The following is a 27,736-nucleotide window of genomic DNA, read 5'->3' on the forward strand; positions in this document are numbered from 1 at the left end:
CTTCATCCCCACGAGCATTTCTGCTGGTCAGCCTTGGCTGGCTTGCTGAGGCTCCACAACTCTGTGCTCGATCACCGATTTAGCACATAAACCCCCCACCTTGGGTTAATTCAGCGCAGTAAAATTGTATTGATTAGGATTAAAGACTTTGAAACTATCGTGGTCATAAGACAGGATCGCTGGACCTTTGGCTTTCCTAGCGGGGTGGCTGGAAGGGAGCAAAGCACGTGTGACTTCACTCGTGTTTTTATGGACTCCTGCAGTACAGCGTGGTCCTGCAGGGTTACCCAATCTCTGTGTGCTTTTCTCAGAGGCAAAAATGCCGGATCACCAGAAATGTGAGCTATTCTTAGAGGTGTTTCACTGGGATCCTTCAAGAGAACGTGAAAAAAACCTGCTTTTTGTACAGTAATTGACTAGTCGGGAGATAATGCAAATTCTTTCCAGATCGGTAGCATCTGCAAGAAAAATATTGGGGTTTGGTTTACAGCTTATAAAGGGCAATGTTAACAAACGTTTACGCTAAGGTAATTTGTAAAGCTGCAAACAATTTCTATTAAACTCAAAAAAAAAATAATCTAAAATGTATAACACTTGTCCTAAAATTGATCCTAAAGCTTCCTTTACTAACGAGGCACAGGTTGTGCAGTCCCCGTGTGCCTGCTGGAACTTTTGATCAAGTCTTAAACTATGAGAAGAGGAACAGCTGCAAAGACTTGAAATTCCTACAGGTTTCATGACAATAATTGGCTAGAGGGGAAAGAAGCTGTGATAATTTCTTGTCCAGCAATGTCTCGACACCAAGCACTGCTGCAAAAGGGCTGCTGAAAGCCCTCAGAAACCGCACCAGAGAAGTGCAATAAATGCCCACTGTAGGAGCAGCCTGCGGTTTCCTTAAAATCTATGCAAAAACGGGGAAAAAAAGGGAAAGAATTGAGGCTCCCACACCGAGCGATGGCCCTCAAACATCTTTGGAAGTGTTGGAAGCGAAGCTCCCGGTGCTGCCTGGATTAATGATAAATTCCCCCAAGCGGCTAACGAGTTACTGATTCAGTGATCCCCTGGGGGAGGCTTTGCCCGGGATGAGGGAGGCAGCAGAGGAGGGATGGAGGGCAATTCCACCGCCGGCTCCTTCGCCCCCTCGCAGCAGTTCAGCGTTGCTGACCTTGTCGTCGTAGTGCTTTATTTTTCCTTAAACATCGCGGTGGGGATATGGGTAAGAGCATTCTTCGCTTTCCGCTTTCTCCTGTAACCGTTTAGAAGCACCAATGTTCTTTTTCAAACCATTTTTGAGGGCTGGCTTTTCTTCCTGGCATCTTTTTGCAAGCCTCTTGTTACTTTCCAGTTGTCGTTTGCATTTGTTGTGTCTTTTGCCCTATTGTGCTGCGTTTGCTCGTGGCCAAGGCTTGGCCCCACAAAACCTCCCCGTCTGGGGATGGAGGCAGGACGGGCGCATCCTCTCGGGGGGTGCCTCCTTTGCTCTTCGTGGCTCCAGGTGTTTGGGGTGCAGCTGCCACTCGCTGTAATTAGCCTTGAGCTGCCGAGCTCCCATTAATTATCCAGTCTCCCGTCTCTCGGCTTCTCGTCTGGCAGACTTGGTTCTTGGGTTCTCGGTGTCTGGGCGCGCAGGGGAAGGGCTGTGCTCATCTCTTCTCCTCGCAGTCTTCGTGCAGGGTGAACAGGAACACCGTCAGTGGCTATTTCCTTGCTGGCCAGGACATGGCGTGGTGGCCAGTAAGTAGAGCCCCCCCCGAGTCTTGTCCTGGGCACCGGGGATGTCCGGCACCGTTCCCCTTCCCACCAAATTCCCCCTTCACCACCCTGTGCTCCGCTGCCTGCCCCCACGTTCCCAGCCCGTGCACCTCCTCCTGCGGGGCTCCGTGCTCCAAGGGAGCCGTGGCTGCCTCAACTCCCCCATTTCTTTGTTTCCTGCCCTTATTTCAGCATCTCCTTGACAAACTGGTTGTAGGTCTTCCTGCATCGCCGGCTGGCAGCTTGCACAGGGCCACCTCCGGGCAGGGCGCGGTGCCACCGCCGTGCACGTGGCTGCTCCTCGTCCTCCCAAAACCCAGCGATTCCACCCCAAACCCAACCGGGGCTGCCGAGGGGAGCTGGGCGCAAGGGAGTGCTGGTGGCGGGGACCTCCTTGTGGGCGTGCTGAGGGATTTTCCTGCCTGCTGTGCCCGTGTCCCCCGTGGCTGCAGGGGAATCCTGCTCTCGCCCACAGATCGGAGCCTCTCTGTTCGCCAGCAGCGAGGGCTCGGGGCTCTTCATCGGGCTGGCCGGGACCGGTGCTGCCGGGGGGATCGCTGTCACCGGCTTCGAGTGGAACGTAAGAAACGCATTGTGGTACCCAAAAACGTGAGTTTCTCGAGCCACAAAGCAGCACGGCCGATGTCACAGCAGCTTCGTGCCAAGACTGGTGGCCTGGAAGGAGTCACGCAGGGGCTACGAGCACAACGCTGCTAATTTGGCTTCTCCACATCATGCCCAGTGCGTGCACAGTGAATTTGGGGTCAACTCAAGTTTTTGCGCACAGGGGGAAGGCTGTTTCAGGGCAGAGCCTCCCCCTCCTGCCCCTGCCTGCCCCCCGATGAGGGGAATGGCCAAATGGGTCACCAATTCCCTGCTGTCCCATGTGCCACTTCCAAAGCCCTTGGGTCCCGCAGCGAAAGCGTGGCATTTGGGTTGCCCAGTGCTCGGGGAGCTAGCAGGGTGCTCATTTTTGGGATGCTGCAGGCTCTGCTGTGGCCTTATATACCCGCTGTTTGAGGCCATTTGGAGACAGAAAGGTGCCTCAGAGGGGCACTGAGGCTGTTTCAGGTGTGTGCCTCCTGCCTGTGCCGCTGCTTCCTTCCCGACAGGCGACGTACGCCCTGCTGGCGCTGGCCTGGGTCTTCGTTCCCATCTACATCTCAGCTGGGGTACGTGGGGCTGCGGTGCCACCGCCATCCTCCCCAAAATCCGCCCTGGTGACGCTGCCCTGCGCCCATCAGGACAGGGCACCCAGCGCTCCCTCCCCTCCGCAGATTGTCACGATGCCCGAGTACCTCCAGCGGAGGTTTGGAGGCGAGAGGATCCGCGTGTACCTCTCGGGCCTGTCGCTCCTGCTCTCCATCTTCACCAAAATCTCCGTAAGTCGCCCCCGCGATGAATTTCCACCCAGCAAAAAGTTTGGGGTTTTGGAGCTGCTGCAGGAGGGGGGACCCTGAAGGATCTGTGGCTGGCTCTCAGGATCCCCAAAATGCGGGATTTCAGGCAGCAAGGAGCCGTTGTGCACCTATTGGATGGCCCAAGCATGCGTGGAAAGTGCCTGACTCACATGGCATGTTCAGGAAAATACTCCCAGGAGTATTTTCACCCCATTTTGGCCTCATTCATGGTGTGCAGCCCCAGCTCCTCTCCTCCCTCTGCTATCCCCTTGGGAAGCAGGGGAAGTTTTCCCAAGGAAAGGGCAAAGCGCTGGTGGCACCGGGACAGAGCAGGGCACAGAGCCCTGGGGCTGGAGGTGCTCTGAGAGCAAACAGCTCCGAAATGATCCCGATCCCGAGGAGAAAACTCCTGGAGGGAGCAACCCTGCACCGCCCTGAGTGGGTGAATCCAACCCTGGGGTGTCCGCAGGGGGGCAGCTGTAAAAAGTGCTTTTTGCATGGGGTGGCTGCAAAAACAAATAATAATAATAATAAAAAAAAAGTCGCCAAGTCACCGTGCTTTTTGCATGGGGATGGTCGAAAAAAAAAAGGTTATTTTTGCATGGGGATGGTTGCAGGAAAAAAAAACGCTTTTTTGCATGGGTCGCAGAAAAAAATGTGCTTTTTGCATAGGCGTGGTTGCAAAGGAAAAATAAACCAGCGCTGCTTTTGCATGGGGCTGGCTGCGGGAAGGAGGGCCGGGAGGGAGCGGGGCTCCCCACGCAGCGGCGCTCCCTGCCCGCGGCTGCGCCCCGCCGTGCTGCCATTTCCCTTCATTTATTGCAACTTGCGTGCTCCTCGCCTGCTCTGTTCCTGCTGCTGCAGGGCTTTGAGCGTGGCCGCAGCCTGCAGAAGCGGTGCTGGTGACTCTGTCGGTGCAGCTGCCACCTGGATTTCCCCCTCCCAAAAAAAAAAAATAAAAAAAATCTGGAGCTGGAGCTGCCCAGGTTTGGCTGCTGCTCCCCACATGTGATGGGTGGCAGCTCCCGGAGCATCAGCCGGGTTTGGCAATGGCACATTGATTATTCCCTGGTCGTCCTGATGCCCAGGAACATGCTGTCACTTATTCATCCCCTGTGCTGCCCGGGAGAGGTCCGGTCCCTGCTCCTGTGGGCACAGGGAGGAGCTCGAGGGAGATGCTGTGTGAGGCTTGCCGGGCACTGGGAGCCAAGCAAATCCCTGCTGGTGCCTACAGGGAGAGGTTGGAGGCTGGGGTGGGATTTCTGGTGGTTTTTTTTTGCTCTTGCTGCTCTGAATTTAAAGAAGGAAATCTAATTTGAGGGCTGCTCATCTTCGAGTCTCTCCAGGTGACCACAGCCGCTGCCGAGCGGCTCTGCCCATGCCCTTTCTCAGCCTTTTCTGCGCCTTCTTTGGGCTGTTGGGTTTTCTGTCACCTCTGAGTCACGCAGGATCCAACAGAAGAGGATTCGGCCTTGCACGGGGATTATCGTGGCTTCCAGCTCGGCTCAGGGTGAATCTGCCCAAACACGGGGCGCTTCCAGCAGTGCGCGGGGCGTTGGCACCGTGCGTGGCCAAACCAGCCCCGAATCCTCTCCCCAGGGAGCCTGGGAGGAAGGTGCGAGGCTCAGGGCAATGTGTCAGCGTGGCCACCTGGCTTGGGCTTCCTCTGGTCCCCTCTGGGGCCACCTTTCCCTGCGGGTGCTGGGTTTACTCATGGATCTCCTCTCCCCTTTCTTCTGGGCATCACCGCTGCTCTGGTGGCCCTTCCATGGGCAGGGGACGCGTCCATCTCTCCTCTGAGGGCATTTTACATTTGCTGGTCCCCAACCCTCAACGTTTTGGTCCCCAACCCTCAACGTTTCGTGGCAGGGCAGCCCAAAACCTTGCTGAAAGATCACATCCCCCATGGCTAGGAATATGCAAGGATTTGGCCGGGCAGCCCAAAACCCTGCTGAGAGATCGCGTCCCCCCTAGCTAGGAACACGTGAAGATTTGCACAAATGTCCTGGATTTGGCAGAAAGCCCCTGGAGACTTTTCTGGAGCCTGGGCAACTCGTTCTGCCCGGGTTCTGGCTTTGCCAGCTGTTAAAGCCAAGCTCCTTGGGAAGGCACCGATGGCGTTGGGTAAGAACGGGTTCCCAAGTGAGGTCAGCGGTGGAGGCAGGGATCTCGCTGGATTACGAGGCCTGACTTCAAAGGCTTCTGCTCCCCTTTTTACAGTTGAAAGGACTTGTTTTATGAATAGGTCATGCCTGGATTTAATTAGCTTGTTTTTGTATTCGGGGTGTCTTATTAACAGCTCGGTCACATGCGCTTTTATTTTTCTCCCACCGTAGCAGAATTAGGAGGAAGGGAGGTGGAGACACCTCCTGCTTCCTCATAGCGAAGGATTAGACTCATTTGCAGACGACTGCAAAAATGCTTAAGCGTTGAGAAAGCCCGGAGAAGGGGTTATGAAATGCCTTCTCCCGGGCTGAGGCTTTGGGGAAGGAGCGGGCAGGCAGGGGATGGCGAGCTCCACGGGGCACCGAGGGTGCTGGCCTAGCACGGTGCTGGGGAGGCTCCAAAATTTGGGGATTCTCTCTTCTTGAGGGATGGCTGAGGGCATTCTCCTGGGGTTTTTGGGCCTCGTAGCTTCAGCGTGGTGCTGACTTGGCTTGGTTGTTGCCTTGTAGGGCTGCTTGGGGGGTGGTTGTGGTGGCAAGGCAGATATCGACGGGGAGCTGCTCTGTGGTTGCTGCTGAGCTGGTTCCTCTCCAGCAGGACCTTTATGGGGTGAATCGCCTTTTGGGACTGCTGAGGGCTCCCCCGAAGACGTGGCCAAGCTCGAGGGCAGCTGGAGCACATAGCATCTCTGTTGGGATGTCTGTGCTGGTGTCAGGACCAGTCCCTGAACTGGGATCCTCAGGCTCAAGTGCTTTTCTGGCTGGCTCAATTTGGGATTTATTCAACATTAATCCTGCCCATGTGGGCTTGCCTGACAGGGAAAAGGCTCTCGTATCATGCTGAAGCTGGACGTGTGCTACCCACTGACCTTTGTGTCCCCGTGCCCTGATTTGGGAGCGTTTGGGAGAGGGCAGAGCTGGGGCAGGAGCTGCCGTGCGGGATGCAGCACCAGGCCTGCACAGCACTCATCCCGCGTGATGGGGCAGGAAAGCCTCGCTGCTCGGGGTGGTTTTTGGGACGAACGTGAAGACAGATGTCAGATCAGGGCTGGTGTGTTGGCTGCGGGGAGCAGGCACAGCTCCGGGCGAGGGCGTGGAGCTGCTGCAGTGTGCACTTAGCTCATCCTGCCTCTTCCTGCCCCATTTCCTCCTCCGAACGAGGTTTTTCTGACAATTTCCCAGCCCAGTGCTGGGGTCTTGGCCATGGGTTGAGGCGTGGTGGTGGCTTGGGGTCCTCCTGTCCCACAGCAGGGATGGGGGACGTGATGTGGGCGCAGGAGCTGCTGTGGTGGTTTTTTGGGCACTACAGTTTGTCCTTTTTGGCCAAGCAGAAACCCAGAGCCTTTTCTGGGGGCTTTGCAAGGGGAGCTGCAAAGGGGAGGGCAAGCACAGGAGCACGTCCGTCATGGCAGCACCCGTTGACGTGTTGGAGGATCCTTTGGCACTGGTCCATACTGGGGTGCAGGACCCCTGGGCTCAGGTCCTGGTCACTTGGGACCAAAATCAGCTTCTGCCATTGCCTGTGCCTCAGTTTCCCGAGATGAAAAACCAGGAGGCAAGGCTCAGGCAGTGCTGGGCTTCCTGCTCTCAGTTTTGGGGTTCCTGCTCTCCATTCGGGAGCTGCCCACGTGCGCTCCCAAGGGATGCAACAGCACCGGAGACGTTGCTGCTCCTCGTGTCCCTCTGCCCTCACCCAGCTGGGCCCAGTTGCGGACTGGGCTGCCTCCTGGTGCCCCCAGGATGGAACTGGCCATGCGTGGCCGTGAGGATGCTGCCTGTTACCGCCTCTGTCCCCGCACAGACCGACCTGTACTCGGGGGCCCTGTTCGTGCACGTCTGCCTGGGCTGGAACCTCTACCTCTGCACCGTCCTGATGCTGCTGGTCACGGGGCTCTACACCATCGCAGGTAGGCTGCTCGGCCTCCGCTGCCCTCAGTCCATCATCTTTGGTTTTATTTTTTCCATAGTTCTTTGGGATTTATAGGGTTTTAAGCTCAGGCCATGGGGTTCCCGTCCCCAGTCCTCCCCAGCTGGTGTTTGTGCATCCCTCCTGAGCGTCAGCGCGGGCAGTGACTCAAGGCGGGAGCTCTCCTTTGTCATTACAGCTTTTCTTTTGCAATAACTCGCTCCTCCTCCGTCTCATGGCTAAGTGCTTTCTTGTGTGTGCACCGATTTGTAATCAGGGCCTCTCCTATTACAGGGCCATTCCTGCAGCACCTCAGATCTGCGAGCCCTTTGCCTAACTCACTTCCTTCCCACCCGCCCTGCCTGCAGTGCAACTTGCTGCCCGAAATTCCTGCCTCCCCGTGGGGATCAGGATCATTTGGTACCTCTCCTCTGTGATCTAGGGCGATGACAGCTTGGAGATGGAGAAGGATACCGTGAATTTTCCTGGCTTGCAGTCCCACTCCTGGGCTGCGGGACCGTTTATCCTCGCCAGGAGATTATTTCATCCTTTATTGCAGCCGGGACGTTCCCTTCCCTGGGAGCTCCCGAGGAGACGCCTGGCGATAAATTCTCCCTCGCTATCTCGTCCCAGCCATCAGAATGGGAAACGGCAGAATAATTAGATCCGAAACACGCTGCATTTTGCAAGACCTCAGTTTGAAGCAAATCCCACGTTGCCTTTTTCCTGCCCACGAGGCTCGTTGTGCAGCACGGCGCCCCGGTGTGCGCCCAGGCAGAGGGTGTGCTCCCCGCCTCACCCCGATCCCGAGCACATCCCCGAGGATCCCAGGCACGGCTGGGGCAGGGCAGAGCCCGGAGCTGCCTGGATGTGAATGAATCAGGGATTTGGGTTGAAACGGGTTCAGATTCTGACCCATTTTCCGCGGGCCCGCTACTTCTTGGTGCGTTTTTTTTTGGCTCGTGATCATTGCTTTCTGGCTGGGTGAATGAGCCCCGGGTTTGCAGTGGGAACTGGTGGGGAGCTTGGGATGGGAAGGGAGAAATACCATGGGCTGGGTGGAGAAGAGGACCCCCAAAAACATCACGTGCTGGAAAAATTCAATTAAAGGATTGGGGGAAGGAGCTGAGGGGGGCTGGGGCTGTCCTGCGTCCTCCCAGCTGTGTGGGGACGTGGAGCCGTGTCCCCTGGCCGCCCTCCCCTGCTCCCCAGGGGCCACAGCCCCATCGCTGCGGTGCTGGAGGGGCCAAGGCGGATCCAGGCGTGTGTGGGTGGCTTTATTGGGGCTGCACGGCTGAGCCGAGCCCGAGGGGTGCTGACAGAGCTGTGCCTTGCTCCTTGCAGGGGGGCTGGCGGCCGTCATCTACACCGACACGCTGCAGACCCTCATCATGGTCCTCGGAGCCATCGTGCTGGCCGTGAGAGGTAAGAGCTGGCTGGGTTAGGTCCCAGCTCGGGGTTTGAAGAGGACGGTTCTCTCCTTCCCAGAGAAGCACCGATAACAACAACCACCCCAGCAGGAGCGGGGACCCGTGCCAGGCAGGGGAGCTGCCCAAACAGCTCGGCACCGCGGCCGCAGCCCGCGTCAGATGAGGTGCTTGGATGTTGCTGATGGTTGTCTGAAGCTCTCTAATTGCCCGGGAGCTTCTCCGAGGCTTTTGTCTTGTGCTCTTGGCTGGCTGCGAGGCGGCAGAGCGGGAGGAGGAGGGCAGGCAGGCAGGCAGGCATGGCCTGGAAAATGCCCCGCGGCCACCGCACGGCTGAGCTGTTTCGAGATGCGCCAACCTGCTCGGCACGGCGAGGTGTGTGCGCAGGGGGGGTGGTGTTTGGGAGAGTCACTGATCCGGGGGATCAAACAGACGGGCTGCTGGCCACGCAGCTCCTTCCCTGGTGGTGGGAGAGCCCAGGGCCTCGAAGGTGGTCGGTCCATCAGGGATGCCAATAAAGGATGCTCTCCGTGATTTTGCCCTGTTTGAATCTTTAGGTCGTGACAACGGTGCCAGAGCTGCTGCTGCTCGCCTCTTAGCCTGTGATGGCTCTGGGTTGCTGCTGCCCGGGCTCACATTTCCCCAGGGGGGACAGCACGGGGTGTGTGGATGCTCCTGGGTGTGCTTTCATGTGTGGGCACGGACACAGGGGGTCACCGACCACTGGGGGCCTGGGGACAGATGTGGCTGTCCTGGTGGTGGCTCTGCTCAGCTCCAGCACTGTCCCACAGCCCTCACCGTGTCCACTTGGCGCTGACCACAGGGCCCCTGCTCCTGGCGGGGCACACGGGCAGGATCCCTGCGTCTGCAGGCTGCCTTCTCGCTGCCCCGGCTTCCTCGCCCTGCTCCTTCCGTGTGAGCAGGCGTAGGTGTTGCAACTTGCCTCCTGACACCTTTTGGAAAGGGAGCAGGTCCGCACCCCCGGGCGCGAATCTCTGCTTTCAGCACTCAGCCTCTGCCTCTGGAGAGGCCCTTTGTTGGTGCCCAACGCCCATGCAAAGCTTGGGAGTAGCCGGTGCCTGGATAAACCACGCGCTGGAGAGGCGCCAGCTCTGCTTGCACAAGAGCAGAAGCGGTTTGCAAATGCTCCCTCCTTGTGAGATACCGGGAGGGGTGGCTTGCAAAGGGGGCTGGGGGGTGTGGTGCCCCTTTCCAAGCACCCCAAAAGTCTTGGGTCATGGGGAAGGGGTCAGGGCTGCGGGTCGGTGCTGGAAGCAAGAGTTCTGCAGGGGGTGCTGCCCTTGGATAGGGGAGCGGGGAGGGAATATTGGAAATGGGGAATTGCTGGGCACTGCCTGTGGCTGGGAGGGGTGTGGGGATGCTGGACCTGGGGGGAACCACCCAGGGATGCTCTGGATCTTGCTTGGAGCCTGAGCTGTGTCTCCGAGTGGTAAAGCAAAGGGATTCCTCCTCCCAGCACCCAAACCAAGTCTGAGCGCAGAGCCTTGCTCTCCACAAGCAGCCCCCAGTTGGTGCTGGGACCTTCTCCAGCCCTTAGTGAAGCCCCTTCCTTGCCCCCCAGCCTGGCTCCTCACCAGAGGGAGCTGTACAATGCCCCCTCCATGATCCCCATGTGGTTCTGGGGTCCCCCCTCCTCTCCCAAGCATGAGCAGCCACCGTGGGTGCAGGGTGCCAGCACGCCCACCCACCCGCTCACCCCCTCCAGGGTGCTGCATGGGTGGCAGGGGGAGGAAGGTGGGTGCCTCCCAACCCTCCCTCCTCCAAAAAGCCATGCTGCTGGCTCCCAAACCCTGCTGCTGGCAGAGGGGGGGGCAAGCAGGGCTCATCCTGTGCCCCCCAGAGCGGGGAGATGGTGGTGGGGGGGAGCACGGAGAGCCCAGGGCAGGAGGAGCGCCAAGGCAGCTGCGCAGGGCTCGGGGGTGAGCTTGCTGGGGCTTGCTCCTGGCACGTAATCCTGAGCAGTGCTCAGGCTAAAGATCCTGTTTCCTAGGAAGAACGCAGTGAAAAGGGACTTTTCTGTTCTGTTGGACTTCAAGCTTGAAGGCTTAAGGGTGGAGGGGGGAGCTGGGGAGTGCTCGGAGGGGAAGAAAGTGCTTGGCCAGACGCTTGTGCCAAGGCACCTTGAGCCGCAGCGAGTCAAAGCAAAGGCTGGCTAATTTTCAATTTTAATAGTCCTAGGTGAGTTTCCTGTGCTTCGGGACCGGGGTGCTTTAATAACAGGTTGCTTTTACAGTACGAAGTCAAAAGAGGTGGGTCCCTTGAGGAGCCTTTGTCCCGGGATGTGGGTCACCCACCCTCGCGAGGGAGGGCAGCCCGCCGCGGGACCTGCTGTGCAAAACGGTAGAAGAGTCTCTTAAATAACTAGAATAAAATACGATTGCGAGCCTTCCCTCGGTGGGAAGGGGGCCAGGAGGGGCAGCAGTTCTCAATAACGAGTCCTCGAGCGGGTTTTGTCAGCTCAGCTCGGAGGCGAGCGGGTTTTGACGGGCTCTAACCAGCCTCCCCCCAATGATGCCTTCCAGCTTTTAATGAGATCGGAGGCTACCCCAACCTGGAGGAGGCTTACTTAAGAGCCGTGCCGTCCAAAATTGTGCCCAACACGACCTGCCACCTGCCCCGAGCAGATGCCATGCACCTCTTCCGAGACCCAGTCTCTGGAGATCTGCCGTGGACTGGGATGACGTTCGGGCTGTCTATCATGGCCGCGTGGTACTGGTGCACCGACCAGGTAAATGGAAACGTTATTCCCCTGCCCCGAGTCGCAGCGCGTCCACCCGTGGCTTCCCCTACTGCTCCTTCTGGCTGGTGGGCTCGGGGGGCTTCTTTTTGGAGTCACTGGGAGCACCCGGCGCTGCCACCACCTTGTTCTTGAGGTGCTTGGACTGGGAGAGCTTGGAGAGCGGGATGCCGAGGGGCGTCCTCAGCTCCTCGGCTGCCTTCTGGATTTCTGGCAAGGAGGTCAGGGGTTTGCCAGCCACCCTGGGCTTGCTGGGCGAGAGGTGGCTGGGCCGTGCCGGCTTGCTGGGGCTGAAGGCTTTGCTCTGCCAGTAGGGCTGGCTGCCCGCAATGGTCTTTTTGGGCTCGGCTCCGTCCCCTCTGTACTTGCCGGCCCCCAGGGGTTTCTCGCACGGTGGGGAGCAGGAGACCTCCTTGCCTTGCTCTCTGCCCGCAGGGTTCCTGGGGAGGTAGCGGTAGATGTGCGTCCCCTGTGTGTTAAAGGGCAGAAAAAAGAGAAAAAAAATGACCTGTGGTTGCTGTAAGGACACAGGTCCCCTGGATGGACACCCCTTTATGCTTGGGTGCCATGAAATTGGTCCTCATGGATGAGTCCCTGGGCTGCTGGGTGCCCAAGACCCATGCCCAAACCCTCCTGAGGCTGGTGACAGCTCGTTACTCCCGTGGTGTCTCACTGCCTGGGGAAGGTCTCCCCCCATGATTTAAGGTTTTGAGTGCCCAGTACTTGGTAGGGCTAGGAGGTTCCTGCGCCCTGGTGGCGAGGCAGCATTTTAAGGACACCCTGGGGCTGTCCCCAACCACAGCAATGCCCCCGAGACCTGGGTCTCCATTCCCAGCAGAACCCATGTTCATCACCAAAGTGCTGCCTTTGTGCCCAGCAGCCCCCAAAACCCAGACCGAGGTGAGAGGGGAGTTTGGGGGGGCTGGGAGAGAGGGAGGTGGGCGAGGAGGTGAGGGTGCATTGTGTTGGGTGGCTCTGGGCTGGGAGAGAAGCTCAGAAGGGCTCCGAGCACCGTTCATCCCAACGCTGGCCAGGGCAAGGTCTCAGCACACGGCTGTGGCCACCAGATCCTTGTCTCTGGGCATGTTGGTGCTGCAGTCCGGGGGTGGAATCAGCGCCCTGTGCAGATGTACCAGGGCAAAATCCCATCCAGCAGGAGCCGATGGCCAGGCTGGAGCCGCAGAGCCGGCCGTGCAGGATGCCTCGTGCCCCCGTGGTGCTGCTGGCATCACCCTGGTGGTTGGGGTGGGCACCCCAGCGACCTCTGCACCCGCGCTGTGGTCATTTTGGCCAGGAGGGTTGCAGTGAAGCAGTTAGTGCCGGGTTGGAAGGGGTTTGTTACGTTAGACTGGTTAAAATCAGTGCTTAGAACAAAGTGGGGTCCTCATGTGGGCTGAGATGTTCTCGGGTGGGTAGGTTACGGGGGATCCAGCTCCTCTCCCTTCTCGAGCACCATGTTCCCAACGTGGTGCAGGTGTCTCCTGCAGCTCCTGGCATGCTCTGGCTCTTGGAGGCATTAAATGATGCCTTCCCCAGCTCCCCAACCTGGTGCTGGTCCCTCCTGACCTCACAGGAGCATCCAAATCCTGCTGGGTGCTGAGTTCATCCCTGGGGAGAGCCCGAGCCCTCTTATTATCAGCATTTCTATGGAGCTGAGCTGGGAGGAGAGCAGACGGGCACTTTTTTGGGGAGGCATTTGAGGGGTTTGGCGGGGAGGGGGATGCTTGGTGGGGGCTCAGCCGTGCCCCTGCCTCCCCGCAGGTCATCGTCCAGCGGTCGCTCTCTGCCAAGAGCCTGAGCCACGCCAAGGCCGGCTCCATCCTGGCCAGCTACCTGAAGATGCTGCCCCTGTTCATCATCATCATGCCGGGGATGATCAGCAGGGTCCTGTACCCAGGTAAGGGCCCGGAGCTGCAGGAGCTGAGCAAACGGGTGCGTGAGGGATGGGAGCGGGGTGCTGGGGATTTTTTGGGGCTTTCTGGTGTGCCGGACCCAGGGGTTGGAGAGGGGGGCATGGGGGGATGTGAGTGTGCCCGGTGCTGTGCTTGGGGTCACCGTGCACCAGCCTGCGCCACCCTCCTCAGCATCCAGGTGTGTATTTGGAGAAGGATGATTTCAGGTGGAGAGCTGCAGAATTTCCTAGGAAAGCTCTTGCTGGGACCCATCTGTGCGCCTTCTTGTGCTGGTGCTGCTCTGACCTCACCTCAGATTAGAGGTTTCTCCAGCGTTAACCCAGGACTGTTTGGGTTTTTGTCATTACACACGGGATAAACTACCCTCTGCATGCTTCCATTAGCTGAGCACTCGCTCTCCCAGCCATTACAAGACCTCAATTACCTTCCATGAGGAGCCCAGGACAAATTCCTGCAGGAGCCGTGGAGCGAGGGCTCAGCTCCATGGGGAGGTCAAGCGCTGAAGCAAAGCCCTGCTCTGAGCCCAGGCTGGGGCAGGGAGTGGCGGGCGGACTCTGGACTAATTCGGTTAATTCCCCATAAACACAGATTAGCTGGGACCTGGTGGCTCAGCTGGGGCCACACGGGTGGCATCAGTGCCTTGGGTGACAAGTGCTGGGGGGGCTGTCCCCGCGCTCCCCGTGCCTGCCCAGCGGACACCGCGTGCCCGGCAGCTCGGGGAGCAGCTGGTGGCATCGCTCCGTGCTCTGATCACTCAGGTGGCCCCTGCTGCACTGCTCCGCCTAATTACGTGTCCGAGCGCCGTGCTTTGATGCTAATCACTGTGCGCGGAGCCAGAAAACAAGCCGGAGAGGGACACGCCTGCACGCACAGCCCGTCCCTGGCTGGGCACGGTGCCGCCGCTAGTGGGTGATAGGATGGGGCCGTGTGGCTCAGGGCACAGCCTGTGCCACGGGATTTCTTTTTAATCCCCCAAATCCTCCCCTCTGCACTCCTGGATACCCGGGGGGCTGTGGTGTGGCCACCATCTCCCCAGCCACCAGCACCTTTTGGGTGGTGGTAAAAGGGGACGATGCTCCCCTGCACGGGGAGTGTGACCTCCACACGCGGGATCTGGCACCAAAACCAGCCTCCCCCGGGGCGAACAGCCTCTGGGATGGGGACACGCAGCGAGAAGGTCACGGCCGAGCATCCTACCTGTGCAGCACTGGTCGGATAGGAGCTGTTGCCGTCCAGGATGGCGCGGGGCAGCACACACCTGATCTCCACCGCGTTGCTCCTCCGCTTGGCCGCGTCCTCCGCACGCACGTGCTTCAGGGACGGGAGGCTCCCCAGCGGGCTGAGGAAGGTGCCCCGGCTGATGTGGGGGTCGCTGAGCTTCCTCTGCACGGGCAGGAACTCCCCGTTGTGGGTGACGTCCGAGTTGGTTCGCCGGAGGGGCCCGTAGCGGTCCCTCACCTCGAAGTACTCGTCGGAGATGGAGGAGGCGTTGGAGCGGCGGTAGCTGTGGTCGGCGGAGCTGCTGGAGTAGCTCTCCTGGTCGCTCAGGGTTATGTACTCCTCCTCCTCCTCCTCTTCCTCTTCCCCCAGCCCGTTGTGGGCGCAGGGTGGCCCTCTGTCCTCCTGGGGCCCCGCTGCCGGAGGGGGACGGCAGCTCTCCGGTGAGGCCCCGTTGGGGTTCTCCTTCGGTTCCTGCCTTGCAGCCGCGGGGTCGGCTGGTGGTGGCTGCGTGTCCCCATCGGGGACAGCACTGCTGTCACAGGGCACGATGGTTTTGGTCACCAGGTTTCCAGCAGGGATGGTCCTCGGCTTCGGAACCGGGGGCTTGGCTTCTTCGGGTGTCTCCTCGGGTGGCTTCAAGCGGTGGCTGAGCGGCGGAGCGGCCGACATCCCCCCTTGATTCATCACCCAGCTGCTGCCTTCAATGGGGCTGGGCACCACAGGAGCTTCTGCGGGGACCTGCGGGGTCTGTCTGGGACAGGGGGACACCGGGGGTGGCTCTTGGTCTGAGTTCTTCTTGGCCTCCAGCTCCCTGAGCTTCAGCATCTGCCGGTGCTGCGCGCTGGCCTGGGAGACGTCGCAGACTTTGATGCGGTTCATCTGCGAGAGCTTCACGTTCTTTATCTTGGGGTCGATGATGTTGATGTAACCCAAGACCTCGCTCCCGGGCTCGGGGTCGGGCTCCACCCAGGTGGGCAGGTAGTCGAACATGTTGGCTTTCTCCAGGTTGAGGAGGCCGGGGTGGATGAGCAGGGAGAGGTCAGCCGCCTCGCCGTGCCGGTCTCCTGGCTGGCCCTCGGGTAGGGCTTTGCCCTTGTTGTCCGTCTTCTGGTTTTTGTCCTGGTTCTCGGAGGAAGTCTTGCTGATCTGGTCCGCGCTCTTGGCCTTCACCAAGGCGTATTTGGGGTTTATCAGCTTCTTCACCACGGCATTGGCCGGGGTCACCGGCACGACGGAGGGCAGCGTTACGGGCTCGGGTTCGGGCTCCTGGCCCATGGAGATGGATTTGAGGCTCACGCCCTTGGACATGAGGTACAGCTCCTGGAACTGCTTGTCGAACGCCTCCACCACTTGGCCCGACAGCACCGTGATGACATTTCGGTCCGTCCGCGCTGCCGACCAGGTGAAGCTGGAAAGGAAAAGTGTTGGAAACTCTGAGCGTAAATAACACGGCTCTTCCCTGGGGGATTTAACAGGGTGAGGAAGGACATGGTCTTGCTATAAAAAATAATATTGATGAGGTTGAAAAGAAGCTCCCATCCCAGATGGGAATGAAAGCCTGGAGTCTTGAGCTCACTGGGACTTGAAATGAAAATTAAAGGTATTTGGTGTGGGTCAGTTGCCTTCTTGCTTTAGGGTTGGCCACTTTTTCTTTTTCAAATTAGGTTAGTCAAGGAAAGGGATTTGTGAACAGGTTTGTGTTTTGTTCTGGCCAGAAAGCAGCAAATGCCTCATTTTCACGTTTATGAAACTTGTCCCATAGAGCTGAAAACCGACCTATTTCTACCAAAACAAGATTTTGTTCGTACAAACCGTAAAACGCTTCAGGTTGTAAATGTTTAACAGGAAAATCTGGGGTCAGTGTGAGTGCTGGTGCTGGCCGTGGCTTGGAATTTGTCCCTCCCCACGCTCGGTGCCACGTGTTCTCATCACTGTGTCTGCTGGCAGCAGCACCCGGTGCACCCACCGACCCCACGGGGTGCCCAAGTCCTGGCCACGGGCTGGTGGGGACCCTCAGGTCCTGCTCCAGCACTGAATGCCCTTGTTTAGGTGGGGGGAACAAGCCTGGGACAGGGACTGGGGCTTGGACCACGCAGGTCCCTCTTGGTGCTTTGGCAAAGCCTCTGCAGGGTGGGCAGGAGGAGACGCCGCCGGTTACCTGTAGGATCCGCACATGGCCCGGTCTCCATCCACGAACATGAACTTCTGGGCCAGAGCCCCCTTGAACTTGGTGGCCGAGCGCGTGAAGAACTCCGTGCCCCCCGTGCTGCGGACCCGGAGGTTCTGCAAAGCAAAAGGCAGGGCCGTGAGCGGGGCCGGGAGCTGGTGGGGTGAGACCAGGAGGGGTGTCCCCATGCTCGCTCCGGCCCCACACCGAGCCACCCGACTTTCAGAGCAGCATTCGGCCCCCGCTTCCATTTCACAACCCCGCCGAGCAGTGGGAAAGGCTCTTCACGGTCTGCTCGCAGACCTCAGCGATGGAGAGATAAAATAACTCGCCCAGGGCCACGCGCTGAACCAGAGACCCGGCGTCAAGAATTTCCTGCTTTCCCCGTGCGCCCGACCGTGTTTTCTACCTCTTGAACCCAGCTCTGCCCACGACTGCAGGTGAGCAGCGTGTGATAATGCTGCCGAGCTCTTTCCATCCCCTGCCATCTATGCAAATGCCACCGTGGAAGAGGTGATTCTTGCCCTCCTACCCCCCCCGGGGCTTGCAGGTGTTTGTAGGGGATGGTGCCGGCCCTGGCACGGCGCGCGTGGACCCGATGGCAGTGGGATCGCTGTCCTCTGCCTGGGGATTCCCCTTGGGTCTGCTCCGTGCCTAAATCCAAGCGTCTCGCCCTGGTTTTTAGGGGTGAGTGGGGAAAAACAGTGGGGCAGCATCTTTATGCCATTGGGAAAGGAAATGTAGGGATGTGCACGCACAGGGACCCCACGCAGGCAGCTGGGAGCTGGGTGTCCCCAGCTCTGCCAGCACCGTGCTGCTCTCCCATCCCTCTGCTGCCTCAGTGATTTTCCTTCAACACCGAGGGACACGAAACATTTTTGCAGCTGAGCAGACAGCGTCATTCACAGCAAACAGCAGAGGGGGCTCCCTTGGGTGTGGAGAGAACATTTTTTAAGGAAAGCGCCCTCATTCCTCCCGTTCTGCTGGGATGTTGCTAAGGCTGTTGCTAAAGGCACTGTGTCAGCATTAGGTCATGCCCTTAGATCTTCTGTTTTTGTTTTTTTTTTAAAGACTAAAAACAAAAAAAAGCAATGAAAATATTCCCTCCCCCCCAAAAAAAATTCCTCCCCACCTGGAGCCTTCCTCAGCTGCTTCCCCGGGCTCTCCTCTCTCCTGCCTCCCAGCAGGAGGGACAGTGATTAGAAGCTGTTTGCAGCGTGGTACAAAAGCTAAGGAGTTCCTGACCAGGTTTCGGGGAAATTGTGCATGCTGAGTGGCAAAGTTTGGGTATTTTTGGTGATTTGATTTTTATTTTTGTTGTTGTTGCTGAGCTTTGGCATTTTTACCTGGTGGCTGGCAGCTGGTGCCCTTCGCATCGCTGTGCCCAGGGGATTCCCGTGGCTTTTGTGGGGATGGGGATGGGGGGAACACGCCGGGGCAATGCCCATTCCTGCTCGTGGGGCTGCTGATAGCACTGCAGCAGTGATGCAGCACCCAAACAAGTGCTCGCTGGGACCTCTGCCCACCGCCAGCATCCCCACGGCGCCGACCTCTCCCTCTCCCTCTCTCGCTCTCCGCCAAATCTGCGCACCAAGGCATGAAGCAGCCTGGGTTTTTCTTGGGTAACACCCAGGGGAACAAAGCTCCCCGGCAGCAGGGTGCCGGCTGCCTTTGCCTCCCCCTCGCCGCAGTTGGGTAAGATCTGTTTATTTAATCTCTTCCCCCAAAAAAGGGGGGGGAACAAGCGTGCGCCCGGCTGCCGAGCCGGAGAGGTGCTGCGCGGCGGGGCTGAATCACGCCCCAACCACCTGCCCTTGCTCAACGAAGCGGTTGCCTTGCCCAAGCTGGCTCGCTAATTGCAAAGCGCAGAAGGCACCGAGATAACGACGTTCATCTCGTTAGCATCTCCTGGCTTACGCAGCAGCTCCCAGCCACTGCCCTAGTTTCCTCACAGCCTCCTTGCCCTGCCGAGCGCCGTTCCAGCAAGCTGGCTGCAACGAGCGGTGTGTGGCGAGTCACAACTTCGAGACATTTGCCGAGCTCTGCAGATGTTCTCCTGCTTTTCCAGTCCTGCCAGCAGGCTGCGAATGCATGAACAGCCCGGCGTGCGTCAGCGCTGGCTTTTCTGGTCTGGGAGCGGAGGCAGGCTGGAGGAGACCGGCCTCTCCGGGGAGCCTGGACGCGGGTAAAAGCCCAGGGAAGCTCAGCTGTGGCTGCGTTAATTGTCCCGAGCAGCAATTAAGTGGAGCCACCAGGCTTGTTGGATGGGGACGGTGCGAGGCTGGGCCAGCCTGTGAGTGCCACCGCCGTGTCCCCTCCCTTGGGCACGGGTCCCCAAGCTCACGCAGCATCACGGCCCCGCTCCAGCCTAGCTCACGCTGGCATTACGTGGCTCCTGCATGTTCCTGCTCAGCCCGCTGTTTGCCTTCACCGTGGGGAAAATTTGGAGAGAGCTTGCCCGGGCAGGGGCCTCCCCGCGAGCCATTTGGCACCCTGCACCGTGCGGTCGGCTGACGTCAGGCGAGGAAGCACAACCTCTGTGCCCAGCTGCGGGCACGGCGCCCGGTGCCCGCGGGTGTTTGCCAGCCCCAAAGTGAAACTGCGGGGTGCTGCGGTGCCTGGGCACCCGGGGATGGGGACAGCTGGGGCAGGCGTCCCCTCAGCACTGAAGGAACCACTTCTCTGCCCCTTCCTCTGCCTCTGCCTTGGCAGAGCACGGTGCTGGGTTGTTTTCTTTACAGCACAGAGCATGCGTGCCATGCCGCGAGTTTCCCTGCAAGCTCTTGCAGGGTGCTACCCGTGATCGGGGTTAAAACATAATCCCCATCTTGTCGCATCTTGTGCACAGCATCACTGTCTTCTTGCTCTGCTCATTGAGCCCCAGCACGGTGCGTACAGGGGGGGGTCTGTGCAAAGCTAAACCTCGTCCCTGAGCAATCGGCTCAGCTGTGCTTCATGTTGTGGCCCCATCCTGCTGCTGGCGCAGGGATTTGTGGCACTTGGGGCCAGGGGACTGAGCCCTGCGCTTCCAGACGTTCCCCGTGCTGCTCCATCTTCCAAATTTCCCAACAGGACTCATGCACAGGAGCAAAGTCAGGCGCTGGTGCCTCTGGGGCTGGGCGACCGCGGCATGCGCGGTGCCGCTGCCAGCTGGGGCCGGCGTCGTGCCGCCCGCTGAGAGCATCCCGGGCAGGCGCCGGGGCGCGGGTGGCGTGGGCGCCTCCCTGCTCAGCTCCCGGCCCCGCGCTGGGGCGGAGGCCCCGGGAAAGGGGAAAGTCTCGTTTTTTAATTCCAGCCTCCGACTTGCGGGAAGGCCCGAAAGCGAGAGAACCAGCTGGTGGTTGCTCCTGCTGGTCCTGTCCCCAGGGCAGGAGCAGGATGGGGCTGGCGACGGCACGGATCCAGCCCTGGCGCGGCATCTTGCCTCTTCCTGGCTGATTTGGCAGCAGGAGCTGAGCTCGCGGGCTCGTCCCTGTGCTTTACAACACCCTGTGCCTACCCTGCGTGCACAGGGCACCATGGGCACCCTGGGGACGTGGTGGTGGGACATGGATGGAAATCCACGTACCCACCTCTCCACCATTCCCCCCCATGCTGTTGCTGTTGGATTTGGGCATTGGCTATGGGATAAATGGACTTAGCTCGTCTGGCACTACCTCGGGGCTGCAGCACGGGTCAAGAAGAGCTCTTTGGGAGCTCTTGCCAGGCTTTCAGCAGGAATCGCACAAATTCACCCCTTGGTTTTCAGCCCCACAAGCTGCAGCTGGAGGCGGGTTTGTCCCAGTCCCCTGCACATCACCCCGGAGCCCAGAAGCAGAGAGGCTCCTGAGACCAAGGCCCCCCTTACCTTCAAGTGTCCCGCGTGCATCTGCGCTCGCTCGCACATCTGCAGGAAGTGCTTGACGTTGGTCTCATCCAAAATGATGTAGACGCCGACCTTCCTCTTGAAACCCGCGTCCAGGAGGTCCTTGAAGATGTCTACGTCGGTGAACATGTCCATGACCACTGCGATGACCTGCAGAGGAGAGAAGAGAAATGAGTCCGGGCTGCACATCCAACCCCTCCGTGAGAGCCAAAGCACCTCCCTCGCTCCCTGGAGGCTGGGATTAAGTCCTAATGTCTTTGGCACCGAAGCCAGGAGGTGCTACATCCCCATGCAGCCGGAGCTGTTTCTGCCCCAAAGCTGCTCCCACGGCAGTGGGGTTTTCCCCACGGGCTGTAAGGAGCTGAGCAGCGGCCAGCCCAGGATTGAAGAGCAAAAGTCCCAAATCCCATCCCTCTGCTGGCACCAAACCCCTCTGGTAACGGCACGCAGTGTGAAGTGTTTGTAGGAAGCTGATCAGGGGTAAGGGGTGAAGGTAACGTTCCTATTGGCAAGGCTTTAACAAGTACCAGAGGCTTCAGCCCTATTTTCTGATAGAGAAGGTTCCCAGAGGTGAAACCCCTGATGCAGCGAGCCTGTCTGTCTGTCTGTCTGTCTGTCCGAGGGCATGGTACGTGGGGCAAGGTCCTGTGCGCTCCAGGGTGCCTGCTGTCTCTGGGGATCTGATGTGTGCTTGTATGGAGAGAAATGGTTCAAAAATAGCTGAAAGTGGCTCTGAGACCGGTAGGAAGTATCCAGACACCCCTGAGGTGTGTTCAGGAGCCGAAGTGACTCGTGGTACCCTTAGGACTGGCCTGTTTGTGCGCTGATGAGGTTGCTCAAAAGTTGCTGGCTGTGCGCAGCTCCCAGCTGCTGTTTCAGATCCTTGCTGTTGATTTTTGGGAGCGTGCTGTGGTTTGAGGTTGGGTGTGATGCTGGGCAGGGCTTTGGGATCAGGTGCTGCTTGTCCATAACTCCTAGCTCTGGTGCTCCTGTGGTCAGGAGCCCATCGGGTGCCGGGGTGCTCCGGCCATACCAGCCCCCCCAAGCCTCCTGGGCTGTGCAAAAGCAGAGCTGGGATGACAGCACCCGGACCAAGCCAGCAGCTTGGTTTGTCACCGTCCCCTGAAAGCCGGAGCTGCCTTTGTACCCTGGGCGTCTGCTGCCGTGGCCAGGGCGAGTCCCACACGTGATGTGGAGATGCATCAGTGGGACGCGCTGCGCTTCTTCTGGGAATGCCTCTGCGGGCACCAAAGTCCGCTCCACGCCCACGGGTCCTTTCTTCTTGACGATGGCATCGGCTGTGACAATGCGGGGTGGTGCAGGACAGGGTGGTGATGGCCCTGCAGCCGCGTGTGCCTCCTCCTGCCCGGGGTGGCTGTGACCATATGGGGCCCCCCTGGAGGTGCCCTGCATCGGGGCAGCCGGGGTTTGCTCCTGGAGGGTTCTGGTGGCACAGGAACAGGCACCCCGTGGGGTGACACGAGGGGACCCCGAGACGCTGCTTGCTCAGGAGGGAAGGGAGCGGGTGCTTGCGCACTCAGGCACGTCCAGTCTGGGCTTCTCAAAGCGCCGAGCTGCCTTTTAATTAGTTGTGTGCCACAGGAGGCGGAGAGCTCTAATTAGGAGGAGAATTGTGCGTTGTGACACTGCTGGCTCTTCCCTTCCTCTGCGGCGGGGTGAGCAGCGAGGCCGTGCGCCCCCTCCCCAGTCTGGGCCACCAGCGGTGCCACCCCGGCCACCTCGGCTCCTTCTGCTGTGCTCAGGTGTTTTCTCCAGGAGAACTTGGGTCTGGCCCTCATTTTGGAGGAAAGTGCCGTCTTCCTCCTGTGGTTGATGCCCTGCAGGCAGGACGGTGCCGTGCAGGGTGCGGTGATGTCCCCACGTCCCATCGCTGCTCCTGCTGGGGACGGCGAGCAGGGACACCTGCCCTGGGCAGGCTCTTGGTGTGTGCCCACATGTTCAGCACAATTCCTCCTGCTGGGCTGGTGCCTCCCATCACCGCTCGGTGCCTCTGCTGCCCTCAGCTGTGTCTTGCCTGCAGGACAGGCTTGGCCTGGCTTTGTCACCGGGATGCCAGGCCAGCGTGCCAAGGCACTGCCCGGGCGCAAAATGGGCCAGCAGGACATGGCCAGCCCTGGCCACGCTCCCCATGCTGTGACCATCCAGGGACCCCAAGGGTGAAATCTGCTCCTGGGCTGCCCGTGCTTGTTCCTTGCTTGGAATCGGCTGGTTTGGGGCCAAGCCCAGGCGCAGGATGTAACCTGTAGGGAACAGAGGTCTGCGTGCTCCGGAGCAGCACCATCCCGTGCCATTCCCTTCGATCCCTGCATCCAGCTGCCCTCCTGTGCTCGCAGCCTGCCAGCCCTCATCCTGTGCCCTCTCCTGGTGCAGAGCCTGGAACCAATGCTGGGTACCAGGGGAAGGCGGCTGCGGGAAGCCCCAGCAGCGGGACAGCAGCACCTCTTCCCAAAGCCCTTACTGCATCATCCCAGGAAGATTTCCCATCTCTTTGCCATTCATCCAGATGAAGAAGAGGAGACGGGCCTCGAATCCATCGTTGGATGCTCTCCTCTCTGGGCTCCCAAAGCCGCCAAGATCTGCTGCCGGTACCCCGAGCACCGCATCGCCTGGGACGCAGGAAGGTGATGCTGGGTCCTTCTGAGCTGCTTTGATGAGCGCGCAAACTGCAGGATCATGTTTTATAGAGGAAATTGCAGCTCTTTATTAAGTCACTCTGAATCATCAGATAATAACTTTTGGGGTGCCCCACGTGGGTATTTAATAAATTAGGCAGGCACCAACGCACAATTAGAGGAAGCGCGTTGGGAAGAGGGAGAGATGGGACAAGTAACATTAATAATTGCTCTCCCCTGTCGACCCTTTCATCCAGGAATGGCAGAAGGTTTTGTAAACAGTAATTAATAGGGCCTCCCAACCTTCACTGGAAGTTGCTGAGGGTAATTAAATCACCACAATCCCAACCGGGAACCTCCGGAGCGGAGAGGTCAGGCTCGCCGGTGTCTCTGGCGGTGTTTAGCCGAGGATGGTGTTTTCAGCCTGGTCTGGTTTCTGGTCAGAGCGAGCCAAAATCTAGCGAAGAAGAGGAGAGGAGGCAGACCTTCCTCCCCAGCAGTCCCGTGAGCTGTGCAGCCACTGGAGCCCTGCGTTGAGGGTGCTGGCCGTGCCAGGGCAGACCCAGGGGAGCTCTCCGTCGGGGTACCTGGCCACAGACCCAGGGATTTGCTGTGAGAGCGCGGCCGTGGCAGCAGGATCCTGCCTCTCTGCTCACCCTTTTCTTCCCACAGCGAGGAGGAGATCATTTGCATCCCCTGCTCCAGCTCGCCTGGATTTGCCTCTTTGCAGAATAAAGCCAAGGCTCTGAACTCGGCGGCGCTTGGCTTTGTTCCTGCACACAAATGGGCTCGTCCTCCCCATCAAAGCGGCCTCGCATCCCGGCTCCCTCAGCTGGGCTCTGAGCTGCCAGGAGGCTGCCCGGTGCCAGCGATGCTTGCGTGGGCTCTGGACTTTCCTTGGCTCTCCTGGCACCTTCTGCCTCTCTGCTGTGTGAGCGCAGCCTGCGTGGTGGCCAAACGTCTCCACCGGTGACTGGTACCAAGGGACCTTCTCAGGGAGGTGATACCCGACCCAAGAGGTGCGTGGCCAACCTCTGTGCCAGCTGCCAGGGTGGCAGCTGGACCCTCTCCATGCCTGCTCCTGGCTTCCTCAGCCGAACCCTCTCACCTCCACGGACTGCCAGCCTCAGCTGAAGTTTTGGGGTGCCCACGAGCGCCTACGACAGCGGTCACCTGGGCTCAGCACCAAGCCCCCAGGTTCAGCCACCCCATCCATGGCTAGGAGGCTCAGAGGAGCCCCATCTGCCAAACCCCAGAGCTCCTGCTCTGCTCGGACCCTGCAGACAGCAGGCTTGAAGCTTGTGCTCATCTCTGCATCTCCTGGGGGCTGTAGGCAAGGTGAGGACTTGCCAAAGCCTCTGAAGCTCAACCTATTTGTGGCAGGGCTATCACTTGTGTTTCTTGGCTGTCCAGGCTCCTTTTTATCTGCCATACCACATTTTCTATCCTGGAGGATTCCTCCCCCGTCTGTGATCCCACATCTCCCCCCTGCACACCCGGGCAGCCAGCACTGCTGAGGGAGCAGCCACCAACTCCTGTGTGCCACCGCCGGTGTCCCCAGCTCCCATCCCACCGGGAGACAGAGCCTGGCGCCGCGGGGACGGTGCCAAGAGCAGCCAGGGCCACGTCCCTGCAGCCTGGAGATGCTCCCAGGGGAGGTGGGGACGGTGCCGGGGGCAGAGCCTGACTCAGCCGTGCAGGAGGAGGGAGGCAGGCGTGACTCAGGAGGTGCTGCTGGCGTGGGGGAAGCAGTGAGCAAGCAAAACCGGGCAGGAGCTGGCAAAGCTGGGGCAGAGGCAGCTGGAAAGACCCGGAGATGAGACATTGTTTGTGATGGGGGAGGTCTCTTCCTCCTCCATCCTACACGCACGAAGCTTGACGAGGCTTCAGCCCTGCCCTCCCCTACAGAAGGGATGCAGCTCGCTGCAAAGTCCCTCCAGTGGGGAAAATGTCACCCAGCTGGGACCGGGTCATTGGGGGGCACCAGGGTCCTCTGCCCAGCACTGCTGGCCTTCAAGGCACGCCACCACCTTCTTCTCTTGTCCTCCTGCCCGTGCCACCAGCCTGACCCCATTGCTCATCCACCCCAAATCTCTGCTCCTTGGTTTGCTGCCACGGGCAGGACAGGTCTCAACCGAAAGCCCACCCCAAAAAGGGGCTTTGCTTCCCTTCGGCATCTCCTGGGGCTTGTCCTGCACATCACATTTTCTCCTAAAGCCAGGATGAGGCCACCATGGAGCCACGTGGCACTCGTCAGCCCGCCTCAACCCTCGCATACGTGCTGCTGTGAGACCGCTGCCTGTCGCTGCTTTGCCCCGGGGCTGAGCTCAGCTCCTCCAGATCCTGCGTGCGTTGGCACCGTGCTCTGGGAACAAGGATCGTGGGGTGGCCAGGACCGTGGGCTCGGAGCTGGGAACCACCTCGACCCTTTTTACCACCCTGCGGTTCTCCCCATGGGGACCCTGGGACGAGCAAAGCTGCCGCAGTGGCTATGGAAAGAATTATTTTGCTCCTGGGGTGCATCAGATTGGACCAACAGCATCGTCTTCAGCGGAACCTGATCCCTAAATATCAGTTATTCTGACCAAACGTGGAAAAAAAAACAACAAACGACTGACCCCGATGCCTCGGCTTTGGGCATAGGATGGGACCGCCTGGCTGAGCAGGACCCTGGGGATCCGGGCTCGAGCAGGACAGCCCGGGGCAGATCCCAACCCAGTCCCCGGGGCGCACCTCACCTTCTGAGCCTGGCAGATCATCTTGCGCACCACCTCCTTGATGTGCGCCTGCCCCTCGATGGGTGGCTGCATGTAGACGGTGGCGCGGGTCACCCCGCGGTAGGCGATGGTCTCGGGCCAGCCGAGGTCCAGCTGGGGGATGGAGCGGTCGGACCTCTGCGGCCAGTACTCCAGGGACGGGGCCACCCCCTGCTCGTCCCCTTGGCTGTCCCCATCGCCCTCGCTCTCCCCGGTGCTGCTGCCGTGGCGCGGGATGTACTCGGAGCCGGGGTCGTAGGTCTCGAGGGTGTCCAGGATCTTCTTGAGCTCCAGCTCGGAGAGGAAGTCCCTGATGTTCTCCTTCTTCAGGACCTCGTAGAAAGCGTCGGGGCCACGGGAGGCCAGCGCCTCCAGGGCCAGGCGCTGCTCCTCGCTGTAGAAAAACTCAGGCTTGGACTCGCTGGACCTCCAGTTGACGTGGCTGTCGTCCAGGCACTGCACCTGGGAGAAAGCCATGGTGCCCCGACACGCCGCTTCCTTCTCCGGAGGGAGCTCGGTCCGTTGGGCGAGTGCCGGGTGTCGGCAATAAATAAGGAATTAATCACTCCCCAGTCTTTGCATAAGCGACTTGCACCCCCCCGCTTCAGCTCGCAGCCCTGGGGACGCTGCTCCCTTCTCGGCCGGCTCCTGCCCCGCTGAGGCTCTGCTTTCTCAGGGATTTGGGTTCTGGTTTGCTGCTGGGTCTGGGGGGAGTGGGGTGAAGCCGGGGGGCACCGCGGTCCCCACCTGGGTGGATCTGTGCCCTGCGCACACGCGGCTCCGCAGCCTCGTCTACCTCCGGCTCCGCGCGCCTCTCATCCTCCGAGAGAGCCAGAAAAAAAAAAAAAAGGAAAATGAAAAAACAAACAAAACGGCCTCGTGGGGGGCACCAGAAGGCTGGGCTTCTTGGCCTGGCCGCTCTCTTTGGCTATCGGTGCTGGAGAAGTGGGTCGGTGGTGGGCTTGGTGGCAGCCGGCGTCTCCGCCAGCCTCCCGTGCATCTCCCCGGGCGGCAGCGGGGCTGTTCCGGCTCCTGCCCGCGCGCGCGGTGCCGGGTGGACGGCGGGACAGGTAAGAGCAAGAAGTGAAAAGAGGAAAAGCAGAGGAGTGATTCATCGCTCCGCCCTGCCCCACCTGCAGTCACATGCTGCTTCACACATTCCCAGCCTTGTTCGGGCATTAACTCTTTCGGACGGCGCCGTGCGCGCCTCTCCGCCGCGTGCTGGGGTCCCCCAGTGCTCGTGGGGGGTCTGCTGGGGGGTGTCCCCAAAAATCAGCAGCTCTGCCCTGTGATAACCCCGTGTGTGTGTTGGCAAGGTGCCGCTTTCCAGCAAAGTGTCCCTGCCCTGTGTTTAACCCCTCCTGCCCCAGGCACGGCAGCCCCCAGAGCAGGGAGCAGCTCGGAGCCGTGGGGAAACCTCCTCGGTTTGGGGCAGGGTGCGCAGCAGGGACACGGTCACAAACCAGACCTTGCTGCGGCCGCCAGCGATAAGAGCCATGAGACACCCTGCATTCGTCAGCCGGTGAGCACAAACCAGGAACGTGGAGCTTCTGACTCGGAAACCCGGGCAAAGATGAATTTCAGGAATCGGGGTCAGAGCCTCGCGCCGATGCGAGAAAGGAAAACGCCACGGGCTGCGTCTCGCTCCGCTGCTGCGGTGCAGTTGATCTGGATTCGCAGCCGTGTAAATGAGAGCCCCGCTTGAGTCAGCATCCTAAGGCAAAGCCTCCTGCTCGCCCATCACAGGGCTCCCCTCTGGAGCCCAACGTCACC

General features: G+C 59.8%; 2 protein-coding genes across 3 annotated transcripts in view; one reads left to right on the forward strand and one right to left on the reverse strand.

The window, feature by feature from the left end:
* Window positions 1-1,057: 1,057 nt before the first annotated feature.
* The window catches only part of SLC5A10 (solute carrier family 5 member 10), a 34,207-nt gene continuing 7,528 nt past the window's right edge, over window positions 1,058-27,736 (forward strand). Inside the window, exons 1-9 of the mRNA XM_027469272.3 lie at window positions 1,058-1,216; window positions 1,663-1,734; window positions 2,228-2,332; window positions 2,865-2,924; window positions 3,030-3,134; window positions 7,119-7,224; window positions 8,568-8,648; window positions 11,194-11,399; window positions 13,170-13,305. Of these exons, the coding sequence (XP_027325073.3) occupies window positions 1,106-1,216; window positions 1,663-1,734; window positions 2,228-2,332; window positions 2,865-2,924; window positions 3,030-3,134; window positions 7,119-7,224; window positions 8,568-8,648; window positions 11,194-11,399; window positions 13,170-13,305 (982 nt within the window). The 5' untranslated portion in view covers window positions 1,058-1,105. The remainder of the gene's footprint in view (window positions 1,217-1,662; window positions 1,735-2,227; window positions 2,333-2,864; window positions 2,925-3,029; window positions 3,135-7,118; window positions 7,225-8,567; window positions 8,649-11,193; window positions 11,400-13,169; window positions 13,306-27,736) is intronic.
* Window positions 10,821-27,084, reverse strand: FAM83G (family with sequence similarity 83 member G). Of its 2 annotated transcripts, none has more exons than XM_005011587.6 (5): window positions 25,946-27,084; window positions 20,557-20,724; window positions 16,701-16,825; window positions 14,519-15,950; window positions 10,821-11,877 (listed from the first exon to the last, which is right to left on the reverse strand). In XM_005011587.6, exons 1-5 carry the CDS (start codon window positions 26,438-26,440, stop codon window positions 11,458-11,460), a joined length of 2,640 nt encoding a protein of 879 aa, XP_005011644.5. In that variant the 5' UTR covers window positions 26,441-27,084; the 3' UTR covers window positions 10,821-11,457. The 2 variants fall into 2 exon arrangements, with proteins under 2 accessions (XP_005011644.5, XP_071880204.1); XM_072024103.1 differs by lacking the exon at window positions 25,946-27,084 and adding an exon at window positions 21,102-21,234.

The sequence above is a fragment of the Anas platyrhynchos genome, chromosome 15 (assembly GCF_047663525.1).
Source record: "Anas platyrhynchos isolate ZD024472 breed Pekin duck chromosome 15, IASCAAS_PekinDuck_T2T, whole genome shotgun sequence".
NCBI classification, from domain to species: domain Eukaryota; kingdom Metazoa; phylum Chordata; class Aves; order Anseriformes; family Anatidae; genus Anas; species Anas platyrhynchos.

Bases quoted from the DNA above. Each gene is read 5' to 3' on its own strand.
- FAM83G (XM_005011587.6), bottom strand. From the start codon at position 26,440: ATGGCTTTCTCCCAGGTGCAGTGCCTGGACGACAGCCACGTCAACTGG. The intron at 16,826-20,556 runs GTAAGGGGGGCC...TTTGCTTTGCAG, and splicing joins TGCACGCGGGACACTTGAAG to AACCTCCGGGTCCGCAGCAC. The intron at 11,878-14,518 runs GTAGGATGCTCG...TTTAACACACAG, and splicing joins ATCCGACCAGTGCTGCACAG to GGGACGCACATCTACCGCTA.